Source organism: Pipistrellus hanaki (assembly GCF_964339955.1).
Source record: "Pipistrellus hanaki genome assembly, chromosome: 18".
In the NCBI taxonomy this organism is placed as follows: Eukaryota; Metazoa; Chordata; class Mammalia; order Chiroptera; family Vespertilionidae; genus Pipistrellus; species Pipistrellus hanaki.
This window is the reverse complement of record NC_140520.1, coordinates 17,908,250-17,927,253: the sequence shown is the minus strand read 5'-3', so window position 1 is coordinate 17,927,253 and position 19,004 is coordinate 17,908,250. Positions and strand designations below refer to the sequence as shown.

Below are 19,004 nucleotides of genomic sequence, written 5' to 3'. Positions count from 1 at the left end.
CTTGCTTGAAATACTGAAAGTATTTTCAACTTGTTAATCCATTTAGGTAATGGTCCAATAGAAGCTTTTTTATTTTTTATTTTAAAGACATTTTTATTTTTTAGAGAGAGAGGAAAGAATAAAGAGAGAGGGAGACAATGAGCCTGCTACCTGGGCATGTGCCCTGACTGGGAATTAAACCTGCAACCTTTTAGGTATGCCCAATCCACTGAGGCACATAGGCCAAGGCCACTGGAAACTTTTTAGACAAAGAGTTTTAGGATAACATGGAATATCATGCAATCTAATGCCAACATAAAAGATTATATGAGCCTTCAGAACCTGTCAATTTAGGAAAGCTATTGTAGGTCTAGTTTGGTATGATATGTAGGGAAAGGGCTACAGGGGATGTTCTAGTTAAAGGGCATTCCTGAGATGTTTGCTATTTCCCCCATTAACCATTTTATGGAGATCCTCGTGAATTCTAGTTATTTAGGGGTCACTTTAGCTATGTAATTCAGATTGTTTTTCTCCAAGCTTATTTAAAACTGTGACTCAATCTCTATTATTTTTAAACTTAGCTTTCACTTTCTAATATACATGGGATCTTTGTCCATAGAATTTTTACTGTGTGAGTACATGGAGGAAGGCAAAAGTTGTCATATCACAAAATATTCACTAATAAACTTATAGTTTCCATTATCATATCCCTCTCCCTCTAATAGTAGCATGTCTTTATATCTATTGTGTCCAGGTGTTTGTTACTCAGTCTCTCGCTGATGGTTTTTATTAACATCTGACAAGATAATATTATATTAGTGTAACTGCTCTATTCAGTGCTTCTGATGTGCTTGACACTGTTACATGTTGAATCTAGTTGGCAAAATTCCCCCTTATGGTATTTAGCTTCTGGGGGAGTATATGTGTGGAGGTTGGGGAAGATACTAAATAAGCAAATTTATAATGTAGCAGTAGTAGATAATGTGTAAGTAGAATCTCAGGAGGTAAAATTAGGCATCCTAGGGATTTGCAGAGGTTCTGTTTTAGTTTGGAAAGTCAAACTTCTTCAAAGAGCTGACATTTAAGGTGACAAATTATGAAGTGTAAATATGATTGAAAGTCATGGGAGAGTTTTGAGCAGGATGTGATTTAGATTTTAAAGTGTGTACTGAGGTTCCCATGTGGAGGATAGAGAAAAGTTGTGTTCCTTTCAGTCCCCTGCCATTGGAAGTCGGGAAGAAAGTTAGGAAGTATTGCAACAGTTCAGAGGAGAGGAGATGATGGCTGGGATTAGGATTTTAATGTAGAAGAGATGAGAAGTGGTGGTATTGTAAAATAAAGTAGCACGTTTTATAGAAGATATAGGGCTTTCATTAAATCTATGAAAACATTGTTGGGAAATTTGTAAACTAGTATTTAAAGCTATCATCAAAAGCGATTCTGGCAGACTTAGACTGGTGAATTGTTGAAGAAGGGAGAATAGTGAAACATGATATTTTCTTCAAAAGAGTATTTTGACATTTTATTAAAACAAGTAATTTGAATATTCCTCAGAGTTGGAGAGAGGCATTTGGAAAAAATGATGTTGCTCTTAAATACTCTTGGAAATGACCCTTAAGTTTGGGATGTGAAATTGAACATGCTGAGAAGAATGTCTTGTTATACTATCAATATTTGATTTTTCCTTATTTTTAAGAAATAGTCTGTAATTGCAGTTATAACTTTCCCTCATAATTATTAGCTTTATTGTTTGCCAGAGAGTTTTAATTTTTATTCCTCCATGTAATGTTTTGATTTCTTTTAAGCAGGCTTATTATTTTAAAAGCCTGTTTGTAGATTTTTTTATTTCTATACTAAGGACCTTCTTTATATGTCAGGTCATTGAATTCTCTATATCATATATTCTGGGTTTGTAATTAGATTATATATTTAAATGAAGAAAAGAAAAGAAAGAAAGAAAGACAAATAATGGACCTCCTATCCCCAGGATTTTGTCTTCTATATGCTATGATCAGCTATAACTGCCATATCCAGTCAATTCTCTTCCTGCTGCCTTGTTTAGACCAGTGGTCGGTAAACAGTGGCTCTCAAGTCACATTCGGCTCTTTGGCCCCTTGAGTGTGGCTTTTCCACAAAATACCAGGTGCGGGCACACACGTACAGTATGGGGGTGCCCAAGAGGCAGCCAATCAATGATTTTCTCACATCATTGATATTTCTATCTCTCTCTCCCTCTCCCTTCCTCTCTGAAATTAATAAAAATATTTTTTTAAATCCTGTTTTGGGAATTAAATTAAATTCTAACCCATAAAAATAGTAGGCAGAGTACAGGTGAGTGTAAAAGACCATACAACTGGGGATCGAATCCAAAACCTCAACATGTGCCCTTGACCAGAATTGAACGCAGAACCCTTCAGACTGACGCTCTATCCTCTGAGCCAGACCAGCTAGGGCCCAAAACAGGATATAGGTTACCTTTACATATACTGTTCCTTTTGCATAGAAGCTTCATGGAATCATCTCTTAACTAGCTTCTCCCCAATGTTAAGTGATTATAAACATATCTTAAGAAATATCTGCTATACTTTTGAACATAAATGATGTTTTGCTGTATTTTTTAAATCCTGCATGCCCCCTACTGGGGATTGAGCCCATAACCTGGGCATGGGCCCTTGACAGGAATCAAACTCAGGACCCTTCAATCCATAGGCTGACACTCTATCCATTGAGCCAAACCAGCTAGGGCATGTTTTGCTGTATTTTAATGAAGTTGATTGTGTGGGAGAAATAGTAAAACCAGTTGATTACTTTATTGTTGGAAGTACATGGGATATTCACCTTATCTCTAACCCTATACTATGCAAAGGAGTTGAACTTGTCATAGATGAAGGAGGATCATTCAAGAATCTTATACAGAAATTTTAACTTGAACTAAAACAAAAGTACACACAAAACAAAAATAAAACTTCCTCGGCAATAATAGAGAGGTTACTTTTCTACATCTGTAATTACTCATTAAATTTATAGGTAATAAACATATATAGCAAGTTATGAAAACCATATTGAAATAGTACAATTTTCTTTAGAATATTTGAAGAATTTATTCTTAGTCACTCAGCCAGTTTTGGGATTGTATCATACATGTATAAAACACTGTTTTAGGTACTGGGAATACAGTTGTGAATATGACAGACCTAGAACCCTATTATCATAATTCCACAGTTGTAGGTTGGAAAATCAGTTATGCTGGCAAATCAATTATTTTGCTTAAAATTTGGTGTAAATAGATTTTCACTTCCAAGAGTTAAAATAATCAAAATGACTTTAGCTAAAAACTTTAGTAATCATATTTGATTAATAGGCATTTCAGGACTTAAAAAACTCCTTTAGGTTCTTGTTATAAACTGGAATTGTCATAGCTCAATGAAGCTATTGACAGATCCTTCCAATTCTGAATTTTGAGGTATGAATAGGCCATATTTCAATAAACATGTCCTCAGGAGAGGATTTTAAAAAGGACATAATTAGGTTTTATTTTTCAGATTTCTTCTGTCACATAATGTATGCAATAATAATTTTTTCTTAGTGAATAAAAGTAAAACTTGAATATAAAAATAAATTTCAAACTGCAGATACTGGTACTAAAGTACCATTTAAAATTTGTAATGTCAATATCTTTAGCAAATTGATGAGTATTTTATAATTGAATTTATTGGGGTGACATTGGTTAATAAAATTATATAGGTTTCAAGTGTACAATTCTATAGTATAGCATCTATATATTGTGTTCACCACTTCAAGTCAAATCTCTGTCACTGTTTATCCTTTGCTTACTCTCTTCTACCTGCCCTCACCTCCCTTGTCCCTCTAGTCATCACCATATTGTTGTCTGTGTCAGATGAATATTTTTCATACACACTAATATCATTTGTTCAGACTTGTGGTCAAAGAAATCTGAACCATAAAAAAATCACATCTAAAAATTGCTCTGTTCTATTGACCTCTAAATCACAGCTACATGATTTTATAATATTTATTCAAATGCTGGGGAAATGGAATTTATTAGTAAAAGTAACAGATATTTTTGAATGCCTGGCATATCCTTATTTTTAGCCCTATTAGCCTTGGATGGAGTATACTAAAAATAGCATGTGATCTTGTCATACTCTTTGCAAGGAAGATAAGCATTAATTATATTTCATCGAAACCCATTTTGAAATAACCCATTATGTGTTAATTCTTTAATTTTTAGTGTAAGAGCTTTGAAGGCTGTTTCTTATATAATTAAGTCTTTCTATAGAAACAGTTAAGAACACAATGAATTAAGATCTAGTAATATGTGTTGCTTTTGAAAAAGACTACTGTGAGGACAATTCCATATGATTTATTATATTTTTTAAAGTGTGAGGTTCAGTGTTATACTAATTTTATTACTAGAAGATAAAATTAATTGAATTTTTACCACATATTGGCATTGTACTGAAAACTTAACATACTTATTTAAATCTCATATCTTTCTGAAGTGTCTTCCTCATTTAATAGATGGAGAAACTAAGAGACCAAATTAACATTAGTAACTTACCCAGAGTCATTTAACTACTATGGGATGAAATTCAATTCCACTTTGTGCTCTTAAGAGTGCCTCTTATGTTATAACCTTTGAGGTTATTTGAGTACTAACCTAAAATAATGATTATGTGTATTTGTGCAGAGAGAACCATTTTAAGTAGGAGAATGCACAGACCATATAACCAAATGTAAAGAACCAGTGCAGAAAGTAAATATGTTTGACCAGAGCAGAGAAAACTGGTGTTTTGGTTTTGGGTATGAAAGAAAGATTATTGGTATTTTATTTATTTTATTCTTTTGATAGCTTTCTTTTATGTGAGATGATTATCAGAACACTTTATACCTGAAAGGGACTATAGAAATTATAAAGGGAAGTTAGTTCCCACTCATCTGATTGTATATGGGAAACTGAGTGGTTTTATTATTTTATTTTTTAAATATATTTTTATTGATTTCAGGGAGGAAGCGAGAGATAGAAACAAATAATGAGAGCTAATCATCAATTGGCTCCCTCTTGCATGCCCCACACTAGGGATTGAGCCTGCAACCCAGGCATGTGCCCTGATCAGGAATCGAACAGTGACCTGATCCACACAGGTGGATGCTCAACCACTGAGCCACGCCATTGGGCAAAACTGAGTGGTTTTAAAGTACTTGTCCAAGGACCCGTAGCTCTTTAGTGCATAGCAGTATCTGTTTACCATCACTTTTGATTGCATGCTTGTGCTCTTTTCCCAACACTCTTCGGTAAGTAGGGTTTCAAACAACTTAACATATTTGAAAACCAAATTGAAACACATACATCTATGTATGTACCTGTCCTCTGATTATTTTTTTATTGATATTCCTTTATGGTGTGCATGTTTAAGGTGGTGGGGTAAAGAGATAACTTGTGTAAATATTTGCTATTTTTTTTTTTTGTTTGCTTAGTCTAATTAAATTATTGACAATAAATATTTTATTTGCTTAGAAATTATAAATATTGGATTCACATATTTTAGTTTTGCTTTTTCTCTTGATAAAATAATATAAACACTGAAATCACATTTTCTCTCTCTTTATTTTGCAGTAGTATTATTGATTCCACAGAATACAGCCAACCTCCAGGTTTCAGTGGCAGTTCTCAGGTAAATTATATGCTTAAAAATATGTTTTGGTGGTACTATGAATATAATCATTTGAGTTGTAAAATCAGGTTGATTTTCTGTAATGTCCTATCATATAGACTGCTGTTTTGAATGCTGTAACGTTGATTAGGACTTTAATAGGTCTGATACATAATCAGCTATTTATTTGCTCATCAATGATGAGTTAAAATTTTTTTTTAAATCTTTATTGTTCAGATTATTACAGTTGTTCCTCTTTTTTCCCCCATAGCTCCCCTCCACCAGGTTCCCACCTCACCCTCTGCTCCTAAACCCCCCTCATCCTCATCCATAGGTGTACAACTTTTGTCCAGTCTCTTCCTCCACCCCCCACACCTCTTTCCCCCCAAGAATTGTCAATCCACTCCCTTTCTATTCTCCTGATTCTGTCAAGAAGAGAAAACTGAGATTTTTAACTCAAGGATTATGACTTCAGAGCCAATACTTTCAAATACGCATTTATCCAACCAAAATATTTTTTAGAATACCTGCTATTTACCAGGCGCTATTTTAGTTTCTGGGGATGCATTGTTGAACAAAAACGAAATAGACAAAAATCTCAAGTAACCAAGTTTCCAACCTAGTTGGAGAGATACTAATAGGTTATCCTTGAACAAAGAGAAGGTGAGGGAGCAAGCCACATGCTTAACTCTGAGAAGTTTCAGGCAGAGAGATAACAAGTAAATAAGTCCTGAGGTAGGAGAATGCCTGACATCCAGAAGTGAGCAAGGAGGAAAAAGTAGAAATGAGGTAAAAATATAACAAAGGCCACTTGGTGCATGACTTTCTTATGCATTATAAAAACTAAGTTAGATCAATTAAATGGGCACTTGTCTCCCTTTTTACTTCACATGAAAGGATTATCCTATCTAATAAAAGAGGAATATGCAAATTGACCATCATTCCAACACACAAGATAGCTGCCCCCATGTGGTCAAAGATGGCTGCTCATGTGGACACAGATGGTCACCAGAAGATGTCCAGCAGAGGAGGGCAGTTGGGAGGGACCAGGCCTGCAAGGGAGGGCAATTGGTAGTGACCAGGCTTGCAGGGGAGGGTAGTTAGGGGCAATCAGGCTGGCAGGCAGGCCAGCAGTTGGGAGTCAGCGGTCCTGGATTGTGAAAGGGATGCCTGAATTGTGAAGGCACACAGGCATAGAAAACACACACACAGATTGGAGAAGGTGCAGGCTGGGCTGAGGGACACCCTCCTCCCCTGCATGAATTTTGTGCACCAGGCCTCTAGTCCTATATAAAAAAGGGCTAATACGCAAATTGAACGAACGTCAGAACGACTGGTCGCTATGACGCAAGTTGACCACCAGGAGTCAGATGCTCAATGTAAGAGCTGCCCCCCAGTGGTCAGTGTGCTCCCACAGGGGGGCACTGCTCAGCCAAAAGCCTGGCTCATGGCTGGTGAGTGCAGTGGCGGTGGCAGGAGCCTTTCTCGCCTCCATGGCAGCACTAAGGATGTCCAACTGCTGTCTTAGGCCTGTTCTCCTGAGGGCTCACAGACTGCAAAAGAGCTCAGGTTGGGCTGAGGGACACCTTCTTACCCCCCCCCCCCCCCAAAGTGCACAGATTTCATGCACTGAGCCTCTAGTATATTGATAATATTCCTGGAGCATTTAGAAAAATGGATTGACTACATTCTCTATATTAGAACCCCAAATATTCAGACAGAGACAGACAACCTGGAAGAGAGTAAATGAAATACTTCCCTAAATGCCTTTGTGTCAAAAGAGTAGTTTTAGATGCTGCTACAAACAGTTACAAAAATAGTACTAGTGAAAATACTGACTACAAACTTTATGAAATGTGATCAGAATTGTCCTCATAAATTTACATCATTAAATGAATTCTTTTTTTTTTTTTAATGAATGAAAGGATGAACTAGGCATTCAACTCAAGAAGCTGGGAAAGGTTTAAGATGGTAAATACAGAGAGAGAAATACAAAAAGAGCTCAAATACAGTAAAACGTTTTTTTGTTTTGTTTTGTTTTTAATGTTTTTATTGACTTCAGAGAGATGAAGGGAGAAGAGGAGAGAGAAACATCCATGGTGCGAGAGAATCATTGTTTGGCTGACTCCTGCATGTCCCATATTAGATCGAGCCTGCAGCACAGTCATGTGCCTTGACCAGGAATGGAACCATGACTTCCTGGTTCATGGATTGATGCTGAACCACTGAGCAACACCAGCTGGGCCTCAGTAAAATGTTTTCATATATAATTGAAGTTGACTGTTATTATATCGAGCAGATTAAAATAATTTAATACTGATTGTAATAAAAGTCCAATCTTAATGAAATGTATAATTTTAAAGAAAAGAAAAGAAATAGATTTTAAAAATTATAGAACTATTTGAATATACCAGTTATCATAACTACTATTAATTTAGTGCAATTCCATAAAAAAAAAAAAAATCTCAAAAATATTTTAAGGGTTTGCAGAGTGACCAACTGACTTTAATTAATTGATAGTATGAATGATTCAGAGGAATAATAATTATGATAGCATTCGTCCAATAAGTTTTTTAATGTATTCTAAGACAGCTATAGCCAAAGGAGCACAAAATAAATTTAAAAGCGAATTGAAAGATAATTAAGAGTTTAGCCTGTGGTGAAGATTAGTGGCAAAGGGGAAGATCACTGATGGGCTCTCCCCACATGTACCACACTGGGGGTTGAGCCAAACCCTAGGCATATGCCCCGACCAAAAATCAAATCTTCCTGGTTCATAAGTTGACCCTCAGCCACTGAGCCACACAGGCCGGGCTCCTATTTTTGATGAAAGTTCCAAATGAGATAAAGTAAAATAGCCAAAGAACAATAAAACTGGAGGCGTCACATTTTCTAATTTCAAACTTTTATATTACAAAGCTACAAGTAATCAGAACAGTGTGATAAAAGCAGACACAAATTAAACATATGTGTATACCAAATGACCCTCACTTCCTCTCCTAGGTATAAAATCTAGAAAACTCTCACACCTGTGCACTAAGAGACATACAAAGATGTCCTTAAAAGCAAAAACAAAAACCATAGAAATAAATGTATGTAAAATGAACGACTGATTCAAGCACTGCTTTAAAATATGATTGTTACTTACCATCTGGTTTGAGCAGGGATTCATTTTAGTATTTTGTTTATAATAATGCCTTAATATTTCTTAATACATTTGCAGTTGTGGCATAGTTATAGGTGAACTTGTGTCATCTCTCAAGGTCTCATTATGTACCTTATCTCTGTATCTGTTTCTTTGCCTCAAGCATAATCGATAATAACTTCTGTGGAAGAATTGTCTTATCCTTTCAGTTAACAAGGAGTAGGTAATATTATAAACAGTTGACCCTTAAACAATGTGGGTGATCACGCATTTTATATTATTATATAATAGAGGCCTGGAGCACAAATTCGTGCATCAGTGGGCCAAAACTGGCTCTCTGACATCCACTGAGAGGATCCTGAATTTTGAGAGGGTGCAGGCCAGGCCGAGGGACACCACTGGTGCACAATCGGGGCCAAGGAGGGACGCAGGAAGGTTGGCCAGCTGGGGAGGGACTGCAGGAGGGCTCCAGGGCATGTCCAGCCAGTCTCACTCAGTCCTGATTGGCCACACCCCCGCAGCAAGCTAACTTACTGGTTGGGACATCTGCCCCTTGGTGGTCAGTACATATCATAGTGAGCAGTTGGACAGCATTAACATATCATTAGCATATTGCATTTTGATTGGTTGAATAGATGACCAGACACTTAGCATATTATATTAGGCTTTTATTATATAGGATATTATATACTATATTCTTATAATAAAGTAAGCTAGAAAAAAAATGTTCTACAAAAATTGTAAGAAAGAGAAAATACATTTACAATGGCCCACATTTAAGTGAACCTGTGCAGTTCAAGGGTCAACTGTATTTTTTATAGGAATTACTAGTATATGCCAATATATTTCAGGTTTGTTGTCTTTGTCTATATCTATCTACCTACCTACCTACCTACCTACCTATATATATATGCTTCTCTCTCTTGCTAGCGTGCTCTCCCCACCCCCATATATATGACTTAGTTATCCTGATTTTCTAAAGTATATGTCAAACTATTTAGTGCCTACATATTACTGTCCCATACTCATATTCAATTTTAACTTAAATACATATTCTGTACAGTCATGCACTGCTCCTGTTATTCAAAAGGTTAAAGGCTACAATATAGGGATGATGGAAAAGTACATTTTAAAATTCGTAAAATTCTAAATTTTAGAATGGCAGTTATGATGGATTTTATCTTTGTTTAATTTGGAGAACTGATAGAAGCTTCTCATCTTGTATAATAATAAAAGCATAATATGCTAATTAGATCAGACATCCCTCCGGACAACCTTCCAGGTGAAGCTAGGACTTCAAGGAAAGCCCAGGCCAGAGGGAAGCCAGTGCCAGCAGCCGGGGAAGGAAGGCCTACTCTTGCGCATCGGACCTCTAGTATTTTTATAAAATTGAGAACCTATATTTTCACCTTAAGAAACCATATTTTCACATTAAGTAAAAAATTAGAAAATGTGTAAGAACTATGGCTTTTTATCATTTGTAATTTATTTTAATGTGATGAACTTTTGAAATTAGTTATTCTGTGCAGAAAGGACATTTTTTTCCCTTAGTTATAAGTGTCTTTTCTTGTTAACATCTTAGACAAAGAAACAGCCTTGGTATAACAGCACTTTAGCTTCAAGACGAAAACGACTCACTGCTCATTTTGAAGACTTAGAGCAATGTTACTTTTCTACAAGGATGTCTCGTATCTCAGGTACACATTCAGGACTTCATTATTTTTTAAACTTTTATTTTTAATTATATATTTTATGTTTATACATCCCAGTGACCACACATTCCATAATTTAATACATGATCATTTCAATAAAATACCTCAAATTTAAATTTCAGATCCATCTTTAATTTCCTATGCTGGATTTATGGAAAGACCTATTTATAAAGCAAATGTGTGTATTTTTGACATAGGCTATCAGAGTGTTGTAAAGGTTCTTAGAGATCTCGGATAACATTGCATTCCCATAGCTAGTTTTGTTCTCTTTCTGTGTTTAGAATTTTTAACCTTTACATAGTGAACTATATAAAGTTTAAAAAAACACAACCATGTGTATGTAGATAGCAAAAGTAAGTTCCATTCATTTGCCTTCTATTATCCAACATTTATTAAATTCTAAATACTGTCTTCTGTGCTAAGAAGGAAAATATGAAAGAACTGGTTTTTATTGTCCAGGAGTAGTATAAACATAGTGGGAGAATGCAGCAAGTAAATTGTATGGGATAATGTATGTTATATAAATATGCAAAGGGTATTATGAGAAGAGAGAAGAATCTCTCCTAGCTTTGGTAGTGGGAAAACATTAGAGGGAATAATTGCTGTAAGGATTTCTGAAGAGTTGTATTTAGTTAAGGTTAGTATTAATTAACTTAAAAAGGTAAGCAAAAACATGTTCAAAATAGAGGAAATAACTTATGCAAAGATATGGATGTGATAGAATATGATATTTTTATTGCTGTTAGCTCTCTGATCTTTAGCTTTTCTTGGCATCCTTGCTCACCAATTAAGTTAGACCATTAATGCCAATCCTACAGGTTTTTGTTTTGTTTTGCTTTTCATTTTTAAGTGATGTATATAATTTACAGTGATTGGTGATAAGTGGGATGCTCAGTTAATTCATGTCATTAGTAGTACATCTGCTCAAATTGAGAGCCACTAAGGATACAAATGTCTGCTATTTTATTAGTTGTTAAAAAATTTGGCCTTGGTATTCTCTTGAATTGGCATGTTTGTATTATAATTGGCACATTACATCAAGCTTTATTGATAAGTGTGTTTGAAATTAAAAATCAATAATTAATAAACATGTGGGAGGGAGGGAGGGGGGCAAAAAAAATCAATAAAATATATTAAAAAATAAATTAATAAACAGATGAAAAGCTTTCATTTTCTTGCCAGGAAATCAAGTCCCTTATTTTTTCTTTTCTTTTAAAAATATTTTTTATTGATTTTTCAGAGAGGAAGAGAGAAGGGTAGAGAGTTAGAAACATTGGTGAGAGAGAATCATCAATCAGCTGCTTCCTGCACACATCCTACTGGGGATGTGCCCGCAACCAAGGATGTGCCCTTGACTGGAATCAAACCTGGGACCTTTCAGTCTGCAGGCCGATGCTCCATCCACTGAGCCAAACCTGTTTCGGCTCAAGTCCCTTATGGAGCCTCTGTAATCTATACTAATAGTATCAATACTAATAATAGAGGAATATGCAAATTGTCTGGGATACTGTCACAGTAACAGTAACGACCAAACATCAGGCTGTGTGGGGTGACCAGGCCAGCAGGAGAGGGTAGTTGGGGGTGACCAGGCCTGCAGAGGAGGACAGTAAGGGGTGATCAGGCTGGCAGGGGACCAGTTAGGCATTAATCAGGCCTGCAGGGGAGTGGTTAGGGAGCAATCAGACTGGCAGGAAGAGGCAGTTAGGAACCAGCAGTCCCAGATTATGAGAGGGATGTCTGACTAAACCGGCAGTCAGACATCCCTCAAGGAGTTCAAGATTGGAGAGGGTGCAGGCTGGGCTGAGGAACACCTCCCTCCCACCCCCGTGCGAGCATGAATTTTCTGCACCGGGCCTCTAAGTAGTCTATAAATTGCAACAGGAAGCTGTTAATTTAAAAGCATTCTGAGACTTACATTCTGATTGACAGAAGGAAGGTTCGTGTTAGCCCTTTCAGATGGCAAGTGTTAGACATTAAAAAAAGAGATCAGAAAGATTGGGCTAGGCTATTGCCATTAATAATTTTTTAACTAATTAGCAGCACAGGCCTGCTATAGGATGGTAAAGGTAAATCACAAACCAATTTAATTAATTTGGGGATGATAGAATGATAAGTGAAGGTAAAGAGGAAGATTAGATTTTTATTTTTGTGAACCTAATACACATTGTCCTTAGTTTTTAGGAATCTCAAGCTTATCTTGTCAGATGTGCACATTGAGTACACTAATATTGCTCAATATGAACTTCCTTCTAGGTTTCCTAAAAGTTTGGTTGTTCTTTTATATATTTTTAAATGAGAATCCACCCCACATCCCCTTTCCACTTTTTATTTTCACCTATGAAAATGAAAGATGAAGATTAAGAAATCAATGCCTTGGTTCTCAGTTTTAATTGAAAGAGGAGGTAAATTATAAAGCTTTAGAAGAGAGAAAAGAGACACTGAATAGATACACTTTTACAAAATAATCTGTAATTAAGACAGGAGAGGTGATATGCTAGCTGATATGTATGGATGTTCATAAATCAAACAAGCAAATAGAATCCTACCTTTTTATAACCACATAAGTAAAATTTAATTCCTATACTTTTATATATAGTAGTAACTATTTTTAGTACTTTATTACTTTTGTTGAACGTAGATATTAATGTAATGAATGATGTCATGATGGCCAGAAGTTTAACAACCCTAGAAAAGGATTATGGTCTTCAACAGAATACACATTCTCTTTATTAATTTCGGAGAGGAAGGAAGACTAAGAGAGGGATCATTGATGGGCTGCCTCCTGCACACACACACTGGGGATCAAGCCCACAACCCAGGCATGTGCCCTGACCAGGACCTCCTAGTTTATAGGTCAGTGATCAACACTGAGCCATGTCTGCTGGGCAGAATATACAGTCATGAATACTTGTAAATTTTATGTACTTAGGGATTGATGTAATATGAGAAAAAATAGATTAGCATTAAAACAAATTTTAAATGAGTAAAGTAACTGCCTTCCCAGTATTTATTACATCATTCACAATAATAGGATTATATATGAAAAGAACTAATTAACTGTTACATCCAAGCCACTTTATGATAATTGATTTTTTTTTTTTAGAATCAATTAACTGTACCTCCAAACCAATTTGTAGTACAGTTGATTTTTTTCAATAACCCATGTTTTACTTATAATTTGTTAAATTTCCTGAGAATAATTTTTGTGTAGCAGGAGCTTTATCTCAATAACATTATGATATTTCATGCTAATTTGTTCCTTTTGCTGTTTTTAGAATAGAAACACTACAAATTGGACCCTTTTAATGTAGATTATTAATGAATTGGCTAAGTTAGTTTTAAGTCTTTAAAGGGTTATTAAAGTTGAAAGATCAGCTAAGTTTTCAATCTCTTTAGTTCTTAGTCTCTTCATCTCAAGATTGGGAAGAATTGCGGTTTTTAAAATATTATTCTTAATTTGTGGCTATTGCTCTTGGATGTTGCAGTTCTTTTGTTTTATTTTGTTTTCTTTATATAGATGACAGTCGAACAGCGAGCCAGTTGGATGAATTTCAGGAATGTTTGTCCAAGTTTACTCGATATAATTCAGTACGACCTTTGGCTACCCTGTCATATGCTAGTGATCTCTATAATGGTTCCAGCATAGTCTCTAGGTAAGTACTGGGCAGCACTCCACTATTTCCTTTTGCAAGATTATCTAGAAATTAATTGAATTTGATAAGCAATTATGGTGTTATGGTTAAGGCTTTAGTGTTCTGAAGTCAGTTGTCTGCCAATTTTTAGTTCTTTGGTCTTAGGCCAGTTTTCAATCTCTTTATCCCTCAGTCTCTTCATCTCAAGAATGAAATGATTAATAGTATTCACCTCGTAGGGTTGCAGTTGTGTTCTTGTAATATCCTTGACTGGTTTGATGAGAAGGTATGCTGTTCTCATAAGTGCTTCCTCTTCTTAAGTTTTCTGTACACCTTTGTAAAGAATTGGTATTATTTCTTCCATATATTTGAGAATTCTCCAGTGAAGCAATCTTGGCCTCGAGTTTTCTCTGGGGGAAAACTTTTAAATACAAATTTAATTTTTAATATAGGTAGAGCCAAATATCATTTCTTCTTGATTGAGGATATTTTTAGTTTATCTTTTAAGGAATTTTTCCATTTCACTTAGGTTGTTCAATTTGTTTTGTGAAGAAGTGTTTATAATATTCCTTTATTATCCTTTTAATATCTTTAAATTCTATAAAGATGCTCACTTTCTCATTCCTGGTATTGAAAATTTGTCTCCCCTACTCCCTACCTCACCGCCCACTTAGTAGTCTGGTTTAGAAGTTTAATTTTATTTATCTTCTTCGGAGCCAGCTCTTGATTTATTAATATTCTCTATTTGTCTATTCTCTATTTCATTGATTTATACTCTTCATTGCCTTTTTTGCTTTCTTTAGTTTTAATTTGCCCTTATCTTTTGGTTTCTTCTTTATTGTAGATAATTTGTATTACAAAGTTTCCTACTAGCACTGTATTGGCTGCATGCCACAGATTTTGATGTGATGCCTTTTTTTCTCCAAAATATTTTTATTATGGTAAATACACATAACACAAAATTTGCCATCTTAACAAGTTACTATTCAGTGATATTAAATACATTCCTAATAATATGCTGTCACTACCATCCATCTCCTTAATACTTGACATGTAAAACAAAGTCGGAGCCCACTGAAAAAATAACTCCTCATTCTCACCATTCTCCAGTCCTGACAACCATCATATTCTACTTTTTGTCTCTCTGATGTTGACTAAGTATCCCATACAAGTATAATTAGGCAATATTTTTTAAAGAAAAATTTTCAATATTCAAGCTTTATTAGGAGATGAAGACTAGTTAGTAACAACAAAGGGAGATAGTATCTAAATAATTGAAGGGACTTGGAAGCTTTCATAGAAGAAATAATTTTTTTGCTTTCCCTAATTTCTCACATTCAAATGCATTATTGGTAATAAGTGTGTTTTAAAGGATTTTAATTCCTTTCAAAATAGGACCTTTACTGAATTTCTTTTGGGCCCTGGCTGGGTGGCTCAGTTAGTTGGAGCATTGGTCCTGTACATCAAAAGGTCTCGGGTTCAATTTCCAGTCAAGGCACGTATGTACCTAGGTTATTGGTTTGATCCCCGATCAGGACACATACAGGAGCAACCAATTGATTATTTCTCTCACATCGATGTTTCTCCCTCTCTCTCTCTCTTTAAAAATTAATACACACATATCCTCAGTTGAGGATTTAAAAAATAAATTTCTTTTGGGAAAAGTGTTAAGGCATGTTAGAGATGACGTTGAATTTGGTATATTTCATTATGTTGTAGAAGAAATTATTCTTACTGTACAATTGTAAGAAATATATCTATGCTTGGTCAGTTATTGCAGTGAGAATCACACTGAGAGAAAAGGCTGAACCAGAAACTTTGCTTTTACATTTTTTCTTTCCTTATAGGTAATTTTCAGTTAATTAATACCACACTCATAAATCCACAAGGTGGCAGCATTTGTTTATTTTGACAATATCTCAGCTAATTAAACAGTAGACAGGTATGGAAATTAGTGCTTACATTGCAGTTCATAGATAGCTCATCTTATACATAGCAGTAATGTCACTTTTGTCCTTTTCCTTAAATTAGGTATTGAGTAGCTACCAGAGAGGAATGGCTTTAAAGCATAATTTAAACTTTGACTACATAGTAGCAAAGGCTCTAGGTTCTTGAATCTGGTTTGAATTTTACATACCTAGATTGTTATGTTTAAAATTACTATACACTCCACTTATAGTTTAGAGATTTAACGTTTTTCTTACGTTTTCTCAAATTTTTAAAATAGAATTTCATCAGACATTAGTAAATCCATAAGAAGAAAATGGATGCTAGTGTTCAGGGTTATGAAACTGCCTTGTTTGTTCATATCTTATAATTCTAAAAAATATGACAAACTGTGGGAACAAAATTCCCTTCTTGGAAAATTGACATCTTTGTATTGCTTTGTGCCACACTGTACTGGAAGTGTGCATTAATCAGCTGTCTTGTGTGATCTCTGGCCTTGTTGCTTACTCACTTGACTGATGGCCCTTTTGACAAAGAATAAAATCAGTTTCCTACATCTGAATTACATTTTATAACTGTTTTAAACACATCACTTTAAAAAAACAACCAGTTGACATATTTCAAGTGTGAAAGAAAGTTACAATTTATTTCCATGGTTAAAATTAGTCTCCATTAATATTATTTTTCAAGAAAAATATGTTTGTATATTTTGAAATTTAAAACATTTTACAAAATTGAATTTATCATTGCAATGAACTTTCATAAACCACCTGTTTTAAGAATTACTGGTGATAGTGGATAGCAGAAATGAATTTTATATAACAAGCAAGTTTTCTTATAATTCTCTTGAATTTAATTGCACAAGCAGGTATGTTTCAGTTAATTTGTTTACCTTTTACTTTGTTTATGTTTTAGCCAAACCAATCATTGTTTATTTTTGTTTACATTTCATAATTAAAGCAGTTGAAATATTATATTGTGAAGTAAGAAATCGTCTATTTTGGTTAAGCTCTGTAAAACTCTCTAAAAACTACATTGTTCACTTGAATTATTTCATGATCTATTTTAGATCCTAATTATGTTTATGTTTGGGTACAGACATGCTTAAATCTGTCCAAGATTGGGAACAAATGACTCTGTTTAAAAGAACAGTACTTGAATATCGAGTTTCAATTATGTGGAAGTACTTGCATATTTTAAAAAGGCAGCTGTTTGTATTCTCTTTTAATCAAGATTGACTAGAAATAATAGTATTCTTTATAAATTTTGGTCAGTAATCCTATGAAAACCTTACTGATTTAAACTATAAAGAACCTTGATATCCCAGAATATAAAAAGGATATTCTATACAGGTCCTTTATATCCCAGTATATTAAGAACAAAACATAACCAGAGTGTAAGAAAATAATAGCAGTGGATTTAAAAAGTTAATTTTTAGTATAAGAGTAAAGAATGAGCAAATGTAGATAATTAATCTTTGTAGGAAAAAGAAAGAGCTGTCTTGTGTAATGGGGTAGGGACAGAAGAAATAATAGACTTATATCATCAAATCAATTCTTTTGACAGGTAGCAATTTTATTTTTATGTCAGTTTTCTTCCTGCATTGTCTTTGGACAATTGTTTTGATAAGATAGCATTTAAACTTTTTTTTTTTTTTTTAAGAGCTATAGTTTGAAAGGGTACATTAACTTTTACTGGTACAACGTTAGAATGCTGTTGACTTATTAGCCATGTATGTTTATAGGTGTAGGAAAAGTACTTAGAGATAATATAATGGATTCTCCCATGAAGTCTGAGCTATACCTAAACTTCTTAAGTTAAGAATAGGATTTTAACCTCAATAACTCTCTTTTGCCAGACACAGTAACATTTTTTTCTTCAGTGGCATGAGGTTGTGGATATAGAATGAATAGGGATAGTTGAATAGTTGTCATTGATATAGTTATGTTGCATTAGAATCCATAGGACAGTAGCTGAGATAGCAGTCCAGTTGAGGTGGTTGCACAAATAAATCTATTGCATTGTTACATAGTCCTGTTTTATTGGAGGGAACATTTGCTGAATTGTGATGTAGTCAATAGCATTTAATGAAATTCCTTTAAAATTTTTATAAAATTAAGAATTTAAAACTATAATGAAAAGTGAGAATCTCAACATGTTTTTATGGGAAATATTTTTAATTTGTACTTATTTTCCTTATTTATCTCATCATTAGTTTAGCAAAGCTTTTACTAATTTATTAACTAAACCATTAACAGTTATGTGAAAGAATATCACAGGTAATCATAAAATGACTAATCCTCTCTCTTTCCCACTATTCACATACCTGTTGATATATTTGGTAAATCCAAGTGATATTCCTCTGGTTTTAAATAAGACTGTTACTTCCAGATTGCATTTTTTAAACCATTCAGAACCCATTTTACCTCCTTTCAGAGAGGCTTCCTTGACCTCAGGGAAGCCTGCTCTTCCACTTACCCTATTGCCTTCCTGTAAGTGTCAAAGCCTGTGAAGATCAATTCAAGTCTCAAGTCCTCCATCTCAGTGGTTGCCAACCAGTGGTCCAAGGTGAGGTCCAAAAGGTTGGCAACCACTGGTTTAGGGAAGCATTTGGAGCAGTGGTCGCTAACCTGTGATCTACAGACTACTGGTGGGACCGTGAGGTCCGAAAGGTTGGCAAACACTGTTCCACCTGATTATCCAACCAGGAGGAAGTTTGACTCAAGGTGTCCCTTAAAAGGGAAGGACAAAGAGTGTCCTGGAGCAGTCCTGCAATGACTAAAAACTCAATACTGTATTTGCAGAAGGATTTAAGTTGATGAAGTACTGTCACATTATCTTTGTTGGACCACCCACTCACCCTAGGAGGAAAATAAAGTCCTTCAATAATGAAGTTATATCACCACCCACATTT

General features: G+C 34.8%; 1 protein-coding gene across 3 annotated transcripts in view; it reads left to right on the top strand.

Moving 5' to 3' along the window:
- COP1 (COP1 E3 ubiquitin ligase) overlaps window positions 1-19,004 on the top strand; it is a 95,714-nt gene that overhangs the window by 37,733 nt on the left and 38,977 nt on the right. For all 3 annotated transcript variants that reach the window (XM_084865206.1, XM_084865205.1, XM_084865207.1), the window contains exons 9-11: window positions 5,618-5,675; window positions 10,382-10,496; window positions 14,029-14,164. In XM_084865206.1, coding sequence (XP_084721332.1) covers window positions 5,618-5,675; window positions 10,382-10,496; window positions 14,029-14,164 — 309 coding nt within the window. The remainder of the gene's footprint in view (window positions 1-5,617; window positions 5,676-10,381; window positions 10,497-14,028; window positions 14,165-19,004) is intronic.